Raw genomic sequence first — 21,092 nt, 5'->3', positions numbered from 1 at the left:
TTTCAACTTCCTCTCCATCCTGCCAGTGTCCTTTCAAACACCTCACTAGCTTTCAGTTTTTCAGATACCCTGACCTACAGATAGGTCATTCTTTCTTTAGTATTTCTTGAGAAGTGGACATTAGCAATGAATTCTGTCCATTTTTGTGTACTTGAGAATGCCATTATTTCATTTCAGTTTCTCTCTTGCTCTTTGTCCCTATCCCTCTCTTGCTCTATCTTTATCTCTCCATCTCTTCCTCTCTATCACTACTTCTCGCTCTCTCCATTGGGTTTCATTATGTTGCATAGATTGGCTTTCAATTCATGGGCTTAAGTGATGGACTTCAGTGTCCTAAGCAGCTGGGGTTATAGCTGGGATGGCAGATGCAGATGCCTATCTGCCACCACAACTGACTTCAATGTATTTATTTTTATTTATGTATTTTTTTGGTACTGGGGATTGAACTCGGAATCTTGCACTTGCGAGACAGGCGGTGGAACCACTGAGCTAAATCCCCAGCCCTTCAGTTTGTTTTTAAATCATAACTTTGCTGAACAGAGGACTCTCAGTTGAGTTTTTGAGAACTCTGAAAATATCATCACCCCGTGCATTTTATTTTTGAAAATAATAGTAGTTTTATTTTCTGGCTGAATTCAAAATTTTCTCCTTGTCTTTGGCCTTCATTATTTTTATCACAGTGTATCTGTTTATGAATATCTGTGTTTATCACATTTAAAATATTTTGTCAAATTTGGGGAGTTAAAAGAAATTGTTTCTTTAAATATTTAGCCTCTTTATCTCTTTTCAGCATTTCCTTTACACATATGTTAATTCCACATTTTTCCAAAGCTCTGTTTACTTCTTTCCAATCTTTTTCCTTCTGTACTTTAGATTACATAATCTCTATTTATGTATCTTTAAGCTTGGTAATTTTTCCTCTGCCAGTTCAAATCTATTGTTGAATCTGTCTATTGTATTTACTATTTTTGTATTTTAACTTTTCTTTTATTCTTAATTATTTTTATATCTGTTGATATGCTTTATTTGATATCACTATACCTTCCTTTACTTCTTTAAATTTCTTTAAAGTATTTTCTATCTTTAATTATTTGAGCATTTTTATCTTCTATTTTTTCTTTAAGTGGTTGTGTGTCATTTCTTATTTTTATTATTTCTCTCATTTTTTCTGATTCTTCTTTGTGGTTTGTTGTAATTTTTCATTGTGAGATTTAATTTAATGTTTTGTTTTTTTTTTATCATGTCACGTTGGCAAACCAATGCCTGGAGGCCAAATCTGGTCTATTTCCCAATTGTTTAAAGAAAGTTTTATTTTTGTATATAGCTGTGCTCAGATGTATATTGTATACAAGTGGCAGAAAGGAGTAGCTATGGCAGAGACTATATGGCTTGCAGAGTCTAAATATTTACTATCTAGTCCTTTACAGGAAAAACAAATCCCCAGTCCCTATTTTGCAGAATATTTATGTGCCTAAATTGTGCCACTATATCAGGGGCCATGTGCATCTGTTTTTTTAAGTGTGTAATACTTTTCTTCCTGAAGGGTGGACAAAATACTATATTAATGCTTGATTTTGGAGTTTCTATATGGACAATGTAAATTTCAGTCCAACACATAATATCTGGCTGAGGCTTTAAGTTCTTGTATGTGCCTTTTTCATGTCATACACATATACCAGTGTATTTTGGTTGTTTTCTTCTTGGGCTTATGACCTGTTTTAGTACCTTTTTCAGAGCTAGTTATTGCAGTTGATGAATTCACTTTATGAACATGGTTTAATTTAGCTCCCTTTCTTAAGGATGCCAGCAATTTTATCTCATACCCTTGCTAGATTGTGAAATCTATATTTGCTAGTGGTTGCTTACTTATTTATCCCATAAATAGTATAATTTTAATGCTTATTCAAACCTTTCTTTACCATTCTTGTTTTGAATCTCTGCTTCATGTTAGCACCTGATAATTCTTTTTCTTTAAGATAGGCTATGTATTGAAAATATTTTGGGTAGTTTTTCATTGAATTTCTATATATGTATTTTTGAAGTTTATTGAGGTTGTCAAGAAGATATTTTAAAATGTTGCACATCTGCTTTAGAATGGACAAATTTAAAAACTATGTTTCTTTTTTGCGTATCAAATGCTAGATTTGTCATTTTATTTTTTTTAAGTATGTCATTATGTTTCATTTTTTTCTGTTTGTGTATCCATAAATGAGAAGTTATCTGGGCTGGTTTTAAAATTTAAACAAAATAGAATAGATAGCTTTTCTTTATTTTTTAAATGTTCTTTAGCTAGATTGCAGTAACAGTGTAACCTGGAAAATTATTAGATGTAAGCTAATTATAATAATAATTGACTATTGGTAAACATTCTTATGGCAAAGAATAAAACAGTCATAGTCTATTTTGTCCTTATCTATGTTTCATATTGTTGTTATGTGTGGGTATAGCTTTTTATAACATTCTTTCTCCTTTGCCGTTGATACCATACTAGTTGTAGGGTATGACAATGATCAATCTTTTTCTTTTGCTATAAATTTTTCCTGCAGTTAAATCTAAATTATACCAGCTTTCTGCTTGATATATCCACTTTATTGAATACCCTTGGGTCACACTTTCCAGTACCTGTATGGATGTATAACCCAGTGATGTGCCTTTTGGCTAACCTGTGGCTATCCTTATCTTTTTTTTTTTTTTGGTACCGGAGATTGAACTTGGGACCTTGTGCTTGTGAGGCAGGCGGCAGAAACATTGAGCTAAATCCTGGCCTGGCAATCCTTGTCTTCAAAATCTCTCTCAGGAAGGAAAGTTTGAGTGGTATTATACCAGGGGTCTTCTTTTAATTTTAAGAGATAATATAGATTACTACTGTCTAGTTTTTTTTGTGTAGCTGTACCATGACTATATTTTTGTTGCTACTGGCAAATTTCCTTATTTCAGTGTTAATCTACGAGAAGGATTTTAGTTGTGAGAGCTGAATTCAACCCTCTTATTCAAAATTTAATGCACCTCCCACCAGTGAATCCTTCATTTGCCAGAAATTTCATGAAGTACTATACATAGAGAAACCCAGTTCTTGGTTTATATCTTCAAGTAATGCCTTATATGTACTTGGCACTCAATAAAATTTTTCATTTTTCCTGAGTAAATTAATTACTGGTACCACATAATAAATTTGCTGTGAAACAATATCTTAACCTATTAAGCATAATACTTAAAGATTAAAAATTTTAATAACAGCATTATTGCATATAAAGATGATATGAATCTGCTGTTTAAATGTGATCTTAGTAAACTGATACTATCGTTAACTTTTTGAAAGTTGATAAGCATTTAAATATTTATATTTCAAAACAAAATTTTCATTATTCAAAATATAATGGTTTCTATCCCTGTTTAATTTATCATGAACACTTCCCTTTTAATCAAATTTTCTTCTAGGTGTATCATAATATAATGCAGTTTTTAAAACTACATTATAATTTTTCTCAATTTCATAAAAAAGATGATGATTAACACATTTCTATGATGAGTTCATGTCATTTCTGTACTGTTTAGATAAAATTATATTTCTGAATACCTCTGTAAAATACAGTTATTTGATTTTAATCTTTTTGCGTGTGTGTTTCTTTGAAGTTAATTTATGTTGATAACCCTATGATGCTGTCTTGCCAAATCCATCTCATTTTCAAATGTACTCCGTACAAGTGTGGCAGTTGCATATGGTATTTAATGTTTTATTTTCTGGCTTAGAATTCCCAAATACATATTTGTTTCTTTATCTGATTAGCTGTGGACTTTGGGCAATTACTTAACCTAGGCTTCTTCATCTTAGAAATGGTACTTAAAATAGTAGCTTCCCCACAGCATTGTTCTTGGTGTCAAATAATTCATGTGTACTGCTTGCTACTCTCTCTGGGCATGTATTTACAGTCTTTAAAAAATTGATGCAAAATGTACTCTGACCAATGAGAATAGACACCAATCACAAACTGACACTGGCTAAATATTGGCTTTCCCATATTGCATAGAGTGAGAGAGAGCTCAATGAGATGCTGGCTGCTATCTTCATTGTAATAATAATAATGATGCTTATAAGGGTGATAAGGATGATGATATCTATCTAGGCAAGCAGTTACTGAACTAGTCAGTGCTTCACACAGGCATTTAAAGCATGTGTCTTCATATATGAACTTTATAGATGGTCTGAAATTTTTTGATACTTCTGTAATATTAATATGAAAACATATTAAAGTCTGAAGACACAAAAAAGAGCTTATACAAGTGGATCCTGAAGTTGTGGCCCATCTAACATACAAACAACTTGGGTTATGACTGGAATTTTAGTTTTAACTTAAAACCAAAGTATTGAGCTATGAGCTGAATGCTGGTCGCTTGTGCTTCCAGATGCTCTGATGCAGATTTAATCCTTAAAGAAGGAAGAAACATTATAACATCCTTTCCTGTGTGGGGTTAATTGAGAAATCCTGGGCTGATGTCTCTCTAAGGACACTGAGATCTGCCTGGATACAGGAGAGAGACTTTGAAGGCTGTGTAGACGAGCCTGAGCCTTCAACTGACCAACTTGAGTTACAACCAGCCCTCCCAATCTAATTTGAGTTCACAAGTTAAGGCTCCACTCTACTTTAAATCTGATTCCGTTTACTTCAAGTTAGAATAGAATTTCAGTTAAACTTCAAAATGTTCTTGTCCAAAGAAGATACTGTATACATTTATACAAATTAATTTAAAAGTTCTATTTTTATTCATTTTACTGTTTATGTATGTATGTGTGTATTCATTTATAGTGGTGATAGGGATCGAACCCAGGACCTTTACACTGAGCCACATCCCAGCTCTGTTTTCTTTTGTACTTTGAGATGGGGCCTCACTAAGTCTTTAAACTGTCCAGGTGGATACTGGACTTGCAGCGCCCCTTTCTCAGCTTCTCAGTGCTCTGGGTTACAGGCATGCTCCACTACATCTAGCTAATTTAGTTTTGTGAAGTTAATATTTATTGCCACAGAATTTTCTACATTTATTGATCCTTTGTTATTAAGCACAAATATATTTTGCCACATTTGACATTCTTTATCAAAGCTATATTCAGTTTTTTATGTAACTTAATAGCCATGCCATTCATATGAATCTTTAAAAAATATTTCCCTGATTAGCTATAATTTTTTACATTTCATATTATTTCTGTCTTCTGCTTTTATAAAGTTTATAGAGGTTAAGATAAAATTTTACCACACAATTTATTGTATATATTGTCTTGCATTAGTAGTTTGATATATATATGTTATGCATTAAAAAAAAACTTGTGAAGTGTTCTTTGGACTTTGCTAGGATCTAGATTTTTATAATAAATTCTTTCTTGATAGCTATTATTGCTTCTGTTGCTATGTAGATATTTATAATGGTTTTTACTGTTTTCTTTAGATTGCCAATGTAATGGACATAGCACTTGCATCAATAATAATGTATGTGAACAGTGTAAAAACCTCACCACGGGTAAACAGTGTCAAGACTGCATGCCAGGTTATTATGGAGATCCAACCAATGGAGGACAATGTACAGGTAAATATTTCTCTTTTGCGTCAATATATTTTTCCTAAATATATTGAAAGAAAATATATTAAATATATTGAAAATATATTGAAAGAAAATTCACAAAGAGGTGCCTTTTGTGGAGATTATGTATTATTAAAGAAAAATGTTTCTTTTCAGTTTCAACATTTTTAGAAAGTAATATAAATTTGTTAGAGACTATATAAAGTATAAAAAATCTGTGATATGTCTGATTTTAAAATATTACTTTTAAAATTAAAAATGAACACATATGTATTATAGGAAACTCATCAAATGCATACAAATAAAATTACTTATAATCTCACTGTTCAGAGATAATCACTGCTGGTAGTTCGTTTTGTAACAATAGGTAATTGTATTGACTTTTGAAATGGGAAATAATTAAGGATTATAGGTATATGTCTCACATAATGAAATGTATATTTTTGTACAGAGTGACTATATCACAATGTTTAAGAAAATGGGTTTGGAATCCCAGCACTCATGAGGCTGAGGCAGGAGGATTGCCATGAGTTTGAGGCCATCCTGGGCTACATAGTGAGTTCAAGGCCAGCCCGAATTGCATAGCAAGACCATGTCTAAAAAAGTTGGGAGGGAGGGCTTGGGATCAATCTTGGGCTAAAATTTCAAATCTTCACTGTTTCAATGTATGACCTTTAGTAATTAACACCTTAGTGCTTCATTTTCCGCATATGTAACAGACACAATGATAGTACTTCATTGGATTGTTGTAGCGATCAAATGAAATCATCTGTAATATTGCCTAAGGAGTTGGAGCACATGCAAAGAGCACTGTGCTAGTATAATTGTCACATTTTCATTCACTAAACTTCACTTTCCTGTCTTCTCCATCCTACTGATTCTTTCTTCTACTTTTAAAGAATATTTGACCTTTTAAATTTCCATTTAAAGTGGAATTTTATCTTTATCCTTTTTTATCTCTAGGATGGACCTTGCCATTTCAATTTGTTTTGTCTTCTTTCTTTAAATGGAGATTGCCTGTATAGAATCCTCAGGAAAAACTACAGCTGTTAGCTATAAAAAGAAATTGTAAAGAGGGAGTAGACTGGGCCTGATCTTGATACATTTTTATTACTAACTTTAAAAAATAATAGATGTATGGGTCACTCCCTAAAACAATTAAATCAGTATCTGAGTTAAGATTATAGGCTGAATCTTGAGCATCTGTTCTTTTTGGGTTTCTGGGTAACTGTAATATGCACTCAGGTGTGACACAGAGGGTAACAACAAACTGATTCAGTCTTTGAGTTAAATTTGCAAAGGCAATAGTAGGTTTCGTGCTAGCTGAGGACAGGTGAAAGGAAGTCTGTGACATGGAATGCTCTGACTCACTTGAAGCTCCAATATAGATAAATTGGCTGATATTTATCATTTTCTATGTTTTAGGCACTGTACTTTATATTCATTACTTCATATTAACTTACAACTCTATGGCAAATGTTACTTTTTTCTCTGTTATGCTTATGGAAACAAGTGCACAAGCAATTAAGTGAAATATCTAAGATCATACAGCTAGTAAGGAAGAATTAAGTCAGATTCACTCACTGAATGCTCTTCACTCACTGCAGGCATTCCATTAATATGGACAGGGATGGTTCAGTAGATCCTAGCTAAAAGTCACAGCTTAGGGCCGTGTCCAGTGAATATTCAAAGCATAGTTGGTATGGGTGCAGTAGAATTCACGAAATTTATAGCCCACCTAGTAGAGGAATTGTATTTTATTATTTTATGTTTATTTAGTAAAATGACCAAAGATTTTGTAACCATTTTTTTTAACCACTGAGCCAAGAATTTAACTGGAGGAAAAGTGTATTTTATTTTATTGATGTACTTTTTAATCAATTAAGTTTATTGGTTACATTTTAGGTATACATAATGATCACATTCATCATTGGGAACTTGTACCTGTACATGATGTATCCTGGTTCTTCTTTTTTCCCCATTCCACTGCCCTCTCTTCCACCCCTCCACCCCTCCCTATTTACAAAGACTTTGTTTCTGTTTTCTCCTCTTCTCATATTTTTTTCTTTCCTTTCTTCCCCCCTGCCACTTTCCCTTTCCCTTTGGACCCTTTGTTCCTATTTCACATTATCTGTTATACACTTTGGTCCTCATTTACACTTTCAATTTCTCACATCAGAGAAACAATTCAGTATTTACATGAATAGGTGTATCCTACTTATTTCACTTAAGAGTATGGCCTCAATGTGCATCCATTTAGCTGGGTATTTTATATAAATGGAATCATAGAATATACATATCCTCTTGTGCCTGACTTCTCTCAGTATAACATTTTTAATGTTTGTTCTCCTTATAGCATGTATCAGCATACTTATTTTTATGACTGAATAATATCCTTTGTATTTGTATACCACTATTATTTACTCATTCATGAATGTTTAGATTTTTTTAACCTTTTGGTTATTGTGAATAGTGCTGCTGTAAATATTATTGTGCTAGTCTTTGAATGCGTCTGATCAATTCTTTTGTGAATATACCTATGAGTGGAATTTCTGGGTCATGTGTAATTCTGTCTTTTTAAGGAATTGCTGAATTGTTTTCCTTAGCAGCCAGGGCTTGCACCATTTTATATTCCTAAAAGGAATGCAGATGTTTCCAATTTCTCCAGATCTTCACTCTGGAGAAAAATTTTTAGCTATCCTAGTGGGTATGAAGTGATATTTTGTTGTTGTTTTGATTTATATTTCCCTAATAATTAAATGATATTGAATCTCTTTTATGTGTTTATTGACATATATTTCCATGAGGAAATATCTATTCAAGTCCTTTGCTTGTAAAAAACAATTTTTTAAAAAATTGTGGTAAAGTATATATCACATGAAATTTATTATTTTAACCTCTTTGGAGATGGGGGGAGTTTGAACCCATGTACTAAGCTACATCACCAGCCCTTTTTATTTTTCGCTATAGTCAGGGTCTCACTAAGTTGCTCAGGTCAGCCTTGAACTTGTGATCTTTCTGTTTTAGGCTCCCAAGTAGCTGGGATTACAGGCTTGTGCCACCACACCTGGTTTACCCATTGTTTAAGTGTATAGTTTAATGACATTAAGTGCCTTTACAGTGTTTGCAGCCATCATCACTATCCGGCTCAAAAACTTTTCTCATCTTGCAAAACTAAAACTTTGTGCTCATTATTCAATTGCCCCACCCCAACCTCTGGCTACCACCATTCTACTTAATGTCTTTGTGATTCTGACTACTCTAAGTACCTCCTGTAGGTGGAATCATACAGTTTTGGTCTTGGTTTACTTCTCTTAGTATAATATCTTTAGAATATTTATAATGTGCTTCCTTTTTAAGGCTGTAATATCTATCTATCTATCTATCTATCTAGATATAATCACATTCTTTTCTTTTTTTGGGGGGGTTAACTATGCTTTTTTTTTTGCTTAAATTCTTTTATTGGTATATTGTAGGTATACAATACGTTTACATTTATCATTGGGTGCTTGTACGTGTACATGATATATCTTGGTTCTTTTTTTTTAATTAAATTCTTTTATTGGTACATTGTAGGTAAACAACACAATTACATTTCTCACTGGGAATTGTATCTTTACATAATGCATCTTGGTTCTTATTTTCTCCCCATTCCTAGACCTTCCCTTCACCCCCTCCACCCTTCCCTGTTTACAAAGACTTTATTTCCATTTTTTCCACTTCTCATCATTTTTCCTTTCCCTTCTTTCCTTTCCCCTGCCCCTCCCACTACCCCTACCCTTTTGGACCTTTTCTTCCTATTTTGCATTATCGATTATTCATTCTAATCATTGGTACATTTTAGGTATACAATATAATGACATTCATCATTGGAAATTTGCACCTTTACATAGTCTCTCTTGGTTCTTATTTTTCACCCTTGCCCATCCCTCCCTTCAACTCCTCCATTCCTCCCTATTTACACAGATTTTGTTCCTATTTTTCCATTTTCTCATATTAACCCCATTCCCTTCTATCCTTTCCTCTAGCCCTCCCACTTCCTTCCCCTTTGCCCCTTTTCTTCCGATTTCACATTACCTATTATACATTTTAGTCCTTATTTACACTTTCAGTTTCTCACACCAGAGAAACTATTTGGTATTTATACATGTGTGTCCTATTTATTTCACTTAAGAGTATCACCTCAATGTGCATCCACTTAGCTATAAATGTCTCTAATTTCTCATTTTTTATGGCTGAGTAGTACTCCATTTTATAAAAAAACCCCACATTTTCTTTATCCAGTCTCCAGTTGATGGGCCTTTGGGCTGTTTCCAAGTTTTAGCTATCACAAACTGTGCTGCTATGAACATGGGCACACATATATCACTGTGGTATGATTCTTTTAATTCTTTGGGGAAGATCCCCAGCAGTGGAATAGTGGGGTCAAATGGGACTTCCAGTCCTAGTTCTTTGAGGTGTCTCCATACTGATTTCCACAGTGGTTACACCAGTCTACACTCCCACCAGCAGTGGAGTAGGGTTCCTCCTTCCCCACAGCCCCGCCAGCATTTGTTATTGGTTGACTTCATGATAGGAGCCATTCTTTCTGGAGTGAAGTAGAATCTCAGCGTTGTTTTCATTTACATCTCTCAAATGACCAGTGGTGTTGAACATTTTTTCATGTATTTATTTGCTATTTCTACTTCTTTGTCTGAGAAATGTCTGTTCATTTCAGATGCCCATTTTTGGATTGGGTCTTTAAATTTGGGAGGTCTGATCTTTTTAAGTTCTTTTTAGATTCGAGATAGTAGACCTTCGTCTGAGGAAGAGCAGGTGAAGATTTTTTCCCACATTGTGGGTTGTCTCTTCACACTGCTGGTGGTTTCTCTTGCTGTGCAGAAGCCTTTTAATAAGAAGAGATCCCACTTGTTGATTGTTTATGCTAGTTCACGGGCAACTGAGGTTTTGTTCATAAAATCTTTTCCTACACCAATGTCTTCAAGGGTTCTACCTAACCTCTGTTCCAACTGGTTCAGAGTTTCTATTTTAATATTTAGATCCTTAATCCATTTTGATTTTAGTTTAGTGCATGGTGAGAGATATAGGTCTAGTTTTAATCTTTGGCAAGTTGAAGCCCAATTTTTCCAGCACCATTTATTAAAGAGGCTATCTTTCCTTCAGTGAGGGTGTTTGGCTCCTTTGTCGAAGATGAGATGGCTGAGTGTGACTGGTGTTGTTTGTGCATCTTCTAATCTGTTCCACTGGTCCTCAGGTCTGTTTCTTTGCCAGGACCATGCTGTTTTTATCACAGTAGCTTTGTAATAGAGTTGCAGGTTGGGGATTGTGATACCCCCTGCCATGTCTCTGTTACCTAGAATTGCTTTTGCTATTTTGGGTCTCTTCTAGTTCCAAATGAATTTTTGGATTGTTTTCTCAAGGTCCATGAAGTATGCTGCTGGGATCTCAATTGGAATTGCATTAAATCTATATAGCAGTTTTGGAAGTATGGCCATTTCTATATTAATCCTTCCTACCCAGGAGCAGGGGATGTCCATCCATTTTCTGATATCATCTTCAATCTCTCTTTTCAGAGTGCCATAGTTTTCAGAGAAGAGGTCTTTGATTTCTTTCATTAGGTTGATTCCTAGGTATTTCAGTTTTTTGGATGCTATTGTAATCACATTTTTTTCTATCTATTGCAACACTTTATTTCTACCTTTTGGCAGTTGTGAATATTGCTGCTGTGAATATGGGTGAAAAACACTATTGAGTCCTTGTGTCTTTTCTTGTACTCATTGATGTTTGTGGAACATCTTTGAAGAAATGTCAGTTTTGCTTATTTTAAAAATGGATTTTGTTCTGCTTTTGATTTTGGATTGTAAGAGTACTTTATAAATTCTGAAAGTTAGGCCTTTATCAGATACATGGTTTTCAAAAATTTTTTTTTCTGTAGCTTCTACTTTTACTTTCTTGATAGTGACTTTTAAAACATAAAGGTTTTCAATTTTTTTCCCCCCCTTGGTACTAGGGATTGAAATCAGGACCTTGCACTTGCCAGGCCAGTGCAGTGCCACTGAGCTACATGCCTAGCAGGTTTTCAGTTTTGATGAAACCCAGTTCATCTTATTTTTCTTTTGCTGCTTTTATTTTTGATATTGTATCTAAGAATCCATTGTCATATGAAACCTCATGATTTTAGGTTTTTTGCCCACATTGGAAAAAGGAACATTTGGATGCCTTTATCTATAAAATGCTTTAGTTAGTATAGTAGGTTTTATCATTCTGCTAGGCAGAAGCTTTTAGAAATATATTTCCCTTTGGGGATGATCCTTTTCTTGTAGTTTAAGAGTAGTTCTGTTACTCCACATTAATTTTTGTTACTGACATTCCACATCTGGCAAGCTGAGGGTCAATGCAGTGGAAAATTAAATGGAATGAAAGGTAAATGCCTATCTTACTGTTGCATATTCTCTGGTAGTTTTATGAAACTTTAAATAATTCCCATTAGTTTCCATATTTCCTAAAGTTAGCAAGATAATATTTTGCTGTCTCTGACTTTTTTGTCGAGCTATGATATGTAAAAGTCATTTTTATTTTTTAGGGCCTCATTAATTACTTACCTAAACAATTTATAAAAACAGAAGGTATAAATTTATTACCTTTCTTGTCATTTAAGTTCACCTTATTGAGAAAAGCTCATTTTTTACTAGAAAATAGATTTGTTAAAATCAGAGTCCTTGGAAATATTAAGGAAAAGAAGGAAATAGATTGATATTTGAATAATAAGGCTTTAAATATGTTACAGTTCTACATACTTTAAAAATTCAACCCAATAAAGCCAATTTAACATTGTGGTCAATATTATATAACTATATTTGTGGGTTTTCTTTGGAATGTTTTTAGACATGGCCTGTATGGTTAGTCTATAATAATTAACTGTTAGAAGTGCTTTATTATATATATGTATGATTACCTATATATGTATGATTCTCTATACACACACACACACACACACACACACACATATGGAAGAATACAGTATTGGTATTGGCTTTGGAATCATGCTGTTTGATTCCATATCCTGATAATGCTGTCACATTGGTTAAATTATTTAACGTTTTAGTATCTTTGTTTCCTCAACTACAATATGTAAGTAATCTAATTTATAGTGTTATAATGAATCTTAAGATATTTTATATATGAAGTAATGTGTGCTTCTGGGAAATGTTAACATCCCAGTGATAGCTATTATTGTGATGTTATTATTACCATTCATAACATAAACAAGTTGGGCATATTAATAAAAATGTGTGACTCAGATGTTTTAATAGTATTATTTTTGTTGTATTATCTCTAATATGACATAAATTGTAGGGAAAGACTAATGAAATTTTCTGTAAATAGCTTTAAATAGAACAGCTTAATATGTTAAAAATTATGGTATTTTGCATTGAAAGATTATCCTTGAAATACACAGTGGTTGAATGCTTACAAAGTGCAATATACCGTGCTAAGAACAAGGGATACTACATTTATGTTACCAAGAAAATGAAAGAATTAGGGGCAGAGGTTAATTCTGATGGAGAAAGTCTCATAGAGGAGTGCATTCAGTAGGTCTGTGAGAGTTGAGGGCAATTTACAAGCTTCAATTTTACCTGATTATTATTAGTTTCATGTTTTTCAGTATAATTTGCTCTTAATATTAAACAACTAAGCTGTACTATTATTAGTCATAAAAATATTGTGGTATCAGCATGTGTTTAATTATTTGCTTTCAAATGTACTATAAGAAAAATATTTCTCCAAATAATGAAATATATAAATTACAGTCTTACATGGCTAATAGTTTTCTTCGTCTAGGTCTTGGTCTTTTTGGCTAAGTTTATTATAAAAAGTTTGATGGATTTTATTTGTATTATGAATAAGTTCCTTCCTTTAACGTTGGATTTGTAATTGGTCTTAATAAACTTCTTTTATATATTAATTTATTTCTTTTTATTTCATTCTATTATTCTTTAGGATCTAGAATAGAATTTTTATTTGATTTAATTTCTCTGTATTTTCCTTTTACAACTGATTTGATATTTTTATTTTTGCTTCAGGTAAAAAAAGTGTTCTTTCAACATAGTGAGTTCTATTTATATCTTTGTTCTTATTAGCAAAACTTATTACCAAAACTTTCTTTTTGGCACACTATAAATCTCTCCCCATAGCTAGCTTCTATAAAAGTATTCAATATGTTAATAAACAATGTATAGTATGACACAATATTCTTTTAGACTCCAAAGTAGTAAAAATAGGGATAAATTAACATTTTTAATATTGGGATGAGGATTTTTTTTTTCATTTTAAACTCTTCTCATGTGTTTATAGAAGCAAAGTTTAAAACCAAATGAACATGAGCATTTCTTAAAATAAATGACATTTAATTCTCTCAAACTGGGAGCATTGACCTTAATAATCTAAATCTGCAGATAAATGAAAATCGTTCGACATGGCAGTCTTAGTTCTATTTATTGTGTTGACACAACAACATTAAAAATTTGTATTCTCTGACTATGCATCTATATGGCAGAGAAAAGCCAACCTGACATTTTAAATATTCCAAAGAGAGGCTACTAAATAAACAAGTATAAGTGAATTGAGGGAAAAAATGGAAATAGAGCTCTTGCAGATGTGATGGAGACCAAGAATTGGAAAGAGCAGGGAGGGGTTAGAGGCATGGCAGATGACAAGAGGAATAAGGTGTGTTATATACCTGTACCAATTCCCCATGATAAATGTAATCATTTTGTACTACAAACATTTGCTAATAAAAATATAATAGGACAAACAATTATATAAATGTATGTAAATATTTAGGAGCGCCGTGAAGTTATGCTGTGCTCAAAGAACCTCTTAGAGATGTTATAAAAGAATAACATCTTTTATACAAGGTAAACCATGTTAAGTAAAGCAAAATCTTTTTAAGTCATGCAAATGTATGTTTCTTCAACTGAATAATAAAAAAAATCCCCATTGCATAGCTTCTATAGTATTTTTAGTCTTCTTGCTATACTAATTTTTGAAATCCTTTGTTTTCCTTGGTAGAAGTGTTCCTCTAACTTCAGATGCACAGTATACTAAGCTATTTTTCTTAAAATCTACTTCATGTTTTCCAATTCTCTTTATCCCCTTTGTTTTCATAAAATGAATTTCAAACAAAAAGAGAATTGAGAACATGAAAATTTTGGCTTGGCATTAAGTATTTTAGAATGGCTTGATTGTGGAATATTAGGAATTACAACTTAGTCCTTTTTTCTGATAGATGCTTTTTATTTTGTCATTTTGGCTATCAAACTCAGGATCTTCTTCATACTAGACAAGCAGTATACCACTGAACTGCGCTTCCAGCTCCACACTAGATGCCCTTTAAAAAGAAAAAAATTTTAAGTACTGATTGTCCTGAAACTGCTAACAACAAACTCACTGAACTTTTGAGCAGTGGGGAAATTTGCCACAGTTTACTTAAGTACTGTGTTAGTTACTTTTCTCTCATTGCTAAAACAAAATACCTGATATCCAAAGTTGAAGGGGAAGGGGTTTATTTGGCTTACAGTTCATAGAGGTTTCAGTCCATAGTCTGCTGGCTCCTAGGCCAGGATGACAAACAAGCATCGCAGAGGAGAAACAACATGGCGCATACAAGGTAGCAAAGGCAACAAGCAACATTAACAGTGTCCTTCTGCCTCTTTTATCCCATTCAGACTACTGGGGTTAGGGTGGTGCTAAAGCACCCACTCACATGTAGTGGTTTAGTAATCACACACTCTCAATCCCAGCATCACACATTCCAGATTCAGCCACCTCTGACCAAATGAGGCTTTGGGGGGACATCCAGACCCAAACCATAACAAGTACCTTTTACCAAATGTATGCCCTTTTAAAAGCTCTCTTTCCTACTTTTTATTTTCACAAAATTTTTTCACATTTGGATATGATTTTTAGGCCCTTTAGAGCTGATGTTATATAATACACCCATAAAATAGAAACTCTGGTTTACAGTGTTTTGACATTGAAGTGTGTCACTTTGCGTACCCCTTTTCATGAACAAGTTCAATAATATACCTCTTACGGAATTTTGAAAACAGTGATTTAGACCTACAAGTAGAATACTTACAGAAACAATTATGTTCTCTAAGAAATCAATATTTTTAATTTCATGTGTTGTGATGCTTAACTACCTTATATATTATATAAAGTTTTATATTATGAGAACTTGGAACTGTTCGGCTCTTTAAAAAGTGGTTTAAAACTTTATAATTCAATTTAACAATAAAAATAGCTCATCCTAATCTAAAATGGCTATGGAATTCTAGTGGTTTGAAATTACAGGCCTATGATGAAAACTAAAAGATAAATTTACAGTGGCACATACTTCTCGTATTCTAAAACATGAAATATTTATTTAGTATAGTACAGAAGATTGAAGGTTAACCTACAAAATTCTAATCATGCATTTGATTTTACTTTGATATTTTTCTTTTCTAAATGCCAATTTGGATACACAGTTTTCCATTGCCTAAATAATGAGAACACTAATTAGTGATGATTGAGAAGTTAATTATATATTAGAAATGCCTAGAGCAGGTGTAGGAAAGCATCAATGTAAATAATTTCTGTAAATATTTCATAAGCATATTAAAATCCTCTTTATTATATTATTTAAGAAGAAATGCCTGTTCTCTCAAAGGTCCATTTTTTCTGTACCAATGACATAGTTGCAGATATTTGCTTTTCTGTTAGTCACATGAAAGTTTATCTGTACTTTTTATCTTTCTTTTCTTTATCTTGTCAAATTTATTGATTTTATAATAATCAAATTGTATTTTAGCTATAAAGGAATTATATAGCATTTAATTATATACTTAGTAAACAGCATGTCTATTTTACTAGACAATTTATAACTTATATTTCAATTTCCTGTTGAAGGTTTCCATATAAGGTCCACTGCTACTCCAATTAACTAGTTGAAAAAGTGAATTCAGAAGCCAGGGATGTAACTCAGTGGAGCAGCGCCTGCCTGGCAAGTGTGAGGCCCTGAGTTTGATTCCTGGTACAAAAAAAGAAAAAAGAAAATAGACCCCCCCAAAATCCCCTTTAAACAAACTAATTCAGAAACATATTATTTAAAAATACTTAGATTCTGGCAACAGATTTACACTGTCCAATCAAAGGCTCACTTGCTTTTGCATGAGATATAAATGATTACTTAAGAATGGCACATTTCTGATTGGTCCCATGTACAGTGTTCAGGAACTGTAGTCATCTTTGATCCCATGTGCATGTGGCCTGGGTTTCCATAACTGATGTACTTTTCCTACTTGTTTACCTGGTTTGCCCAGCCCTAACCTCCTACCTAACAGGCAGCTCTTTGAATGTCCCTGGAGTCCCAATCATGAGTTCAGCTACCTATGAGATATACAGGTAGATTTTTCTGAAGTGCCTGCTGCCTCTCCAACAGGAATCCTGAAGACATATTCCTCTCAGGAGGCTAGCTACATCAAAACTGTTACGGGCTACTTAGGTCCATACGGTCAGGTTCCTTTGCTCACTGCTGATCAAATCAAAAGGTTATTGGATAGAGGAATGCCTTCTCAGAAGACAATGAGAAAACAAGTAGTACCTACGTGCCAGCAGTTGTTGAGTTGCCTGTTCAATGAGAGAAAGCTTGGTGACTTTGTCTGGAAAGTCATGGCCTGTAATCTGGATCATCATCTTGTAACTAATACTGCAAAACAGAATTTTAAAGGTTAGATTTTTGTCTTTTAGAGATAAGCAACTTCTCCAAACTTCCTCTTGCTGAACACATAGCCAACACTCCCTTCTCTCCTCATTCCAAAAGAAGAGACAGAATATGCAGATGCCACTAGCCCCAGGAGCTAGAGCCTGATTTCTATTTCACTAGAAAAAAGAGGATGAGCTAAAGATGTCTGAAAGTGAGCAAGCAGTGTGGAGATCTGCATTATCTCTGTGTTCCCCCTCCCCTCTGTTCCTTATTACAAAAGACCCTTGCCCATCTGTACAGTGAGATGGTGATTAGAGTCAAATAGGCCCCTCCATGTCCTTGGAATTAGCTTTGAATAAATACTTTTTTTTCTTTATAGCAAAATATATCACCTCTATTAATTTGTTCAGCACCTGGCAAATGAACCTAACCTTATAAACCTGAGTGGCTTATAACAATCTGAAGGTGGATCTTTTGAAACCTTGAATGGACAGATTTTACTATTAGGCTGAGAAGGCAGGGATCAAATATGAGAAGGAGCAAGATGACCATGAGTGGTCCCAAGAGAGACAGGAACCCAGTGATTTAAGAAGGGAAGGTTAAAGAACATTGAGGCATCTTGAAGAATAGGTCAAAATATTTTCTGATCAATCTTAAAAGGTGGACTATGACTGATTCAGTAATTAGAAAGATTTTTCTCCATGCTATTATGTGGGGGAAGTTTACTAATGAGTTTTATTCTCATGCTCTCTGTGGATAGGAGAGCATGGTGAAAAGAATATTAGATAAACTACCAAAAGCCTAACAACTCTAGCAGAATTACCCAAATTATGGATCCTACCAAAAATAGGACTCCCAAAACAGGTGCCCATTTAAATTGTAGTGGATCAGAGGTCATTAATGACTCTACTTATCTGCATCTGAAGCAGTACCAGTCTTGCTTTTTGAAGAGGAGCCTCAGATATTCCAGAGTTTCACAGGAGTAGCTTTCTTCTTTTAGGTGGTCTTTTGCCTCAGGTGGTTCAGGTAGGGCTGAATTTCTTCCAGATAGGTGAATCCAGCTATCTGTTTTTACCACTTTTATTGCAGTGGGAATGGCAAGGATCACTGAAAAGGAACCTTCCATGTTGGTTTTAATTGGTCTTCAGGAATTCCTTCTTTCCAAGTTTTAATGAGCCCTTTGTCTCCAGGACAGACACTAGGTGGTCAGTCTGGGCCAAGAGCTAGCAGGACTTTGTTCCAATTTACTGGATCGATTGTTGTACTTGGCTCATATTAATAAGATAATATAAGAGCATTGTGGTCCCTGGGCTACCATATTAGAAGACAGAAAACATCTCCCATGTAGCATCTCAAATGGACTCATAGTTAGCCCAAATGGGGGGATTTTGAATTCTTGTGAGAGATACTGGCAAGGTTTTGCCAGAATTCACTTTAGGATTTGGTTGGTCCTTTTGACCTTTACGAAGGATTGTAGTCTCCATGCAAAATGGAGATGATACTGTATTCTTAAAGCCTTTGCTGGAATTGGAAAATAATCCCCAAATTTAATAGTAAATCTCTTCTTGGGCCAGGGATTTAGCTCAGTGGTTCCACCGCCTGCCTCATAAGTGCAAGGTCCCTAGTTCGATCCTCAGTACCAAAAAAAAAAGTAAAAAAAAAATGTAAATCTCTTCTTAGTAAGGGATGGGATACCATGGCACAATTAAAAAGCCATGGTTGAACATTTAATCTTTAAATTGATGCATCAAAGCAGGAGTAAAGAAACTCTGACTTGGACTCTCCTCAACCTCAGTTAGGGTTATAGATCTAGAAGAGGTTTTCCAGAGAAGGGAGCTGACACAGAGTATTCCATGTTGGTATCTGTAAGGAACTGAATTTACTTACCCATGATGTCCAGGGTCACCTGGGGCACCTTTCAGGAGTTGGAGATGTCCCTGGATAGGAGCATTGCAGTTTGCCCCAGGCCTATGAGACCTCTTTGGCAGGGCAGGAGTGAGGGTTTGGCTGGTCTAGACCCTCTCTGGGAGTAGGGACAGACAATCCTCCTTTTCCACTGATCAGTCACACTAGCCACCTGACACATGGAGCACGCCTTGGTGGTGGCCTAGATAGTGGTGTGCCCATTGTCCAGTTTCCTTGCATTTAAAACTGAATGACAGAGTCTGTGGGGATTCTTTTTTGGCTCGGCCGAGTTTTTCCTTGGATGACTTGGGTATTCTTAAAGCACACCAATTGTGATAGCCATAATTTTGGCCTACCTTTGTTCTTGATTCCTCTCCTTTTTGCCCTTTCCATATCCTGATTGTTTAACACAGGAAAGACTGTGTCTAGCACTGGGTGAAAGGGGCTGGGGGACTCATCTGCAGCTCTTTTAATTTGTGCCTAATATGTGGGGCTGCCTGACTAGTGAAAAGCTGTTTCATTAGTGCCTGTCCCTGCTTGAAAGATGGATCTAAGCTTTTATATTTACAGAAAGGTTCTAATCAGCTATGAAAGACAGCTGGATTTTCCTCTTTGCTCTGTGTACTTTGCTCCTCTCTCACCTTTACATAATTAATGGGTTTCCTAATGTCTCTTTTTATTCTTATGATAAGAGGAGGCATAATTTTATATCTCATGTTTAATCCCAAGTATTATAGTTCCAATTTGGTTCTGTCAGAGGAACAGTAACCTCACTGGGGCAATTCCTTTCTCTTTATAGAGCATATTGTTAATCCACATATCCCCTAGCCTGTACTAGGATTCTTTTTGGTTTGTTTGTTTGAGATAGTGACTCACTGTATAGCCCTGGCTGGCCTTGAATTCACAGTGATCCACCTGCCTCCACTTCCTCAGTTCTGAGATTATAGCCCTGCACTGCAAAGCCTGGTGGATTTTTTTTTTTTTTTAATCTTGGGTGCAGCAAGTGGCCAAGTCCAACTGGACATCTGACTGCTGCCAGGTTTTGGGGTGCTGGAGTCTCCTTCTGGAAGTAGTTTCTAGGTTCTTTCTGTCCTGAGCAAAGAATGGGTCAGGATGTGCACAATCAGTAGCAGTTTTATTAAAGGTAGGAAAAGAAACGGGTTCTATTGGGCGGAGGATTTAGCTCAGTGGTACCGTGCCTGCCTGGGAAGCAGAAGGTCCTGAGTTCAATTCCTGATACCTGAAAAATAAAACAGAAACAAACAAACAAAAAAACAGGCTCTGTAGACCCAATTTGGGCCAGGTAAAAGTAGGAAAAGAAGTGCACCCTACAGCATGATGGTGAGGGAACACAGTAGCAAAAATCCAGTGTGGACTGTCTTTGTATCATCCATTCCTCAGGCTGATACCAGGTCTAGGCCATGCTATCAAAAACCTGCTGGAGTTCTCATGAGAGGTCCATGTGCACGGCTTTGGGAATTGTTCTGCCTATGTATCCTGGGATTTTGTAATTAACGGGTCATGCCTACTTCCCCAGCCAGCTTTGCCACACCCTAATCTTTCTTATTACCATAGGAGTTCAAAAGCAAGAGTTGAAAATTGAAATCTATCTGCAAACCTACCAGGACCTTCTGAAAATCAGCCTGAATTCTTTGCATCATTGAATATTTGCCACTTAAAATAAAACCTGGACTGAAGTAGTCTCCTCCTGGGTCCTCTACTAGGGGTAGGATGAGATATGAGTTAGAAGTGTAGGGAACTCTGCTCCAGATATGTCCCGTGAGGCTTAAAGCTGTGTGAGGAGCATGAGGAAGGGCCTGGGGAGTGCTGGGTCTCTCTGGGGGGCTGGCTGCTGATGGAGCTTCTG

The 21,092-nt window shown here is 34.9% G+C and overlaps 1 protein-coding gene across 12 annotated transcripts in view; it reads left to right on the top strand.

The window, feature by feature from the left end:
• Positions 1-21,092, top strand: part of Atrnl1 (attractin like 1) — an 833,568-nt gene that overhangs the window by 254,358 nt on the left and 558,118 nt on the right. For all 12 annotated transcript variants that reach the window (XR_015440462.1, XM_087185263.1, XM_004838867.4 and 9 more), the window contains one exon: positions 5,440-5,577. Coding sequence is in view for 11 of the 12 variants with exons in the window: in XM_087185263.1 (XP_087041389.1) it covers positions 5,440-5,577 (138 nt within the window). In the remaining variant the exon portion in view is untranslated. The remainder of the gene's footprint in view (positions 1-5,439; positions 5,578-21,092) is intronic.

Source organism: Heterocephalus glaber, unplaced genomic scaffold (genome assembly GCF_053883595.1).
Source record: "Heterocephalus glaber isolate CG9 unplaced genomic scaffold, H.glaber_assembly_v1.0 deba00001497, whole genome shotgun sequence".
NCBI lineage: Eukaryota > Metazoa > Chordata > Mammalia > Rodentia > Bathyergidae > Heterocephalus > Heterocephalus glaber.
The sequence above is the reverse complement of the archived record's forward strand: the minus strand, read 5'-3'. Positions and strand labels throughout refer to the sequence as shown.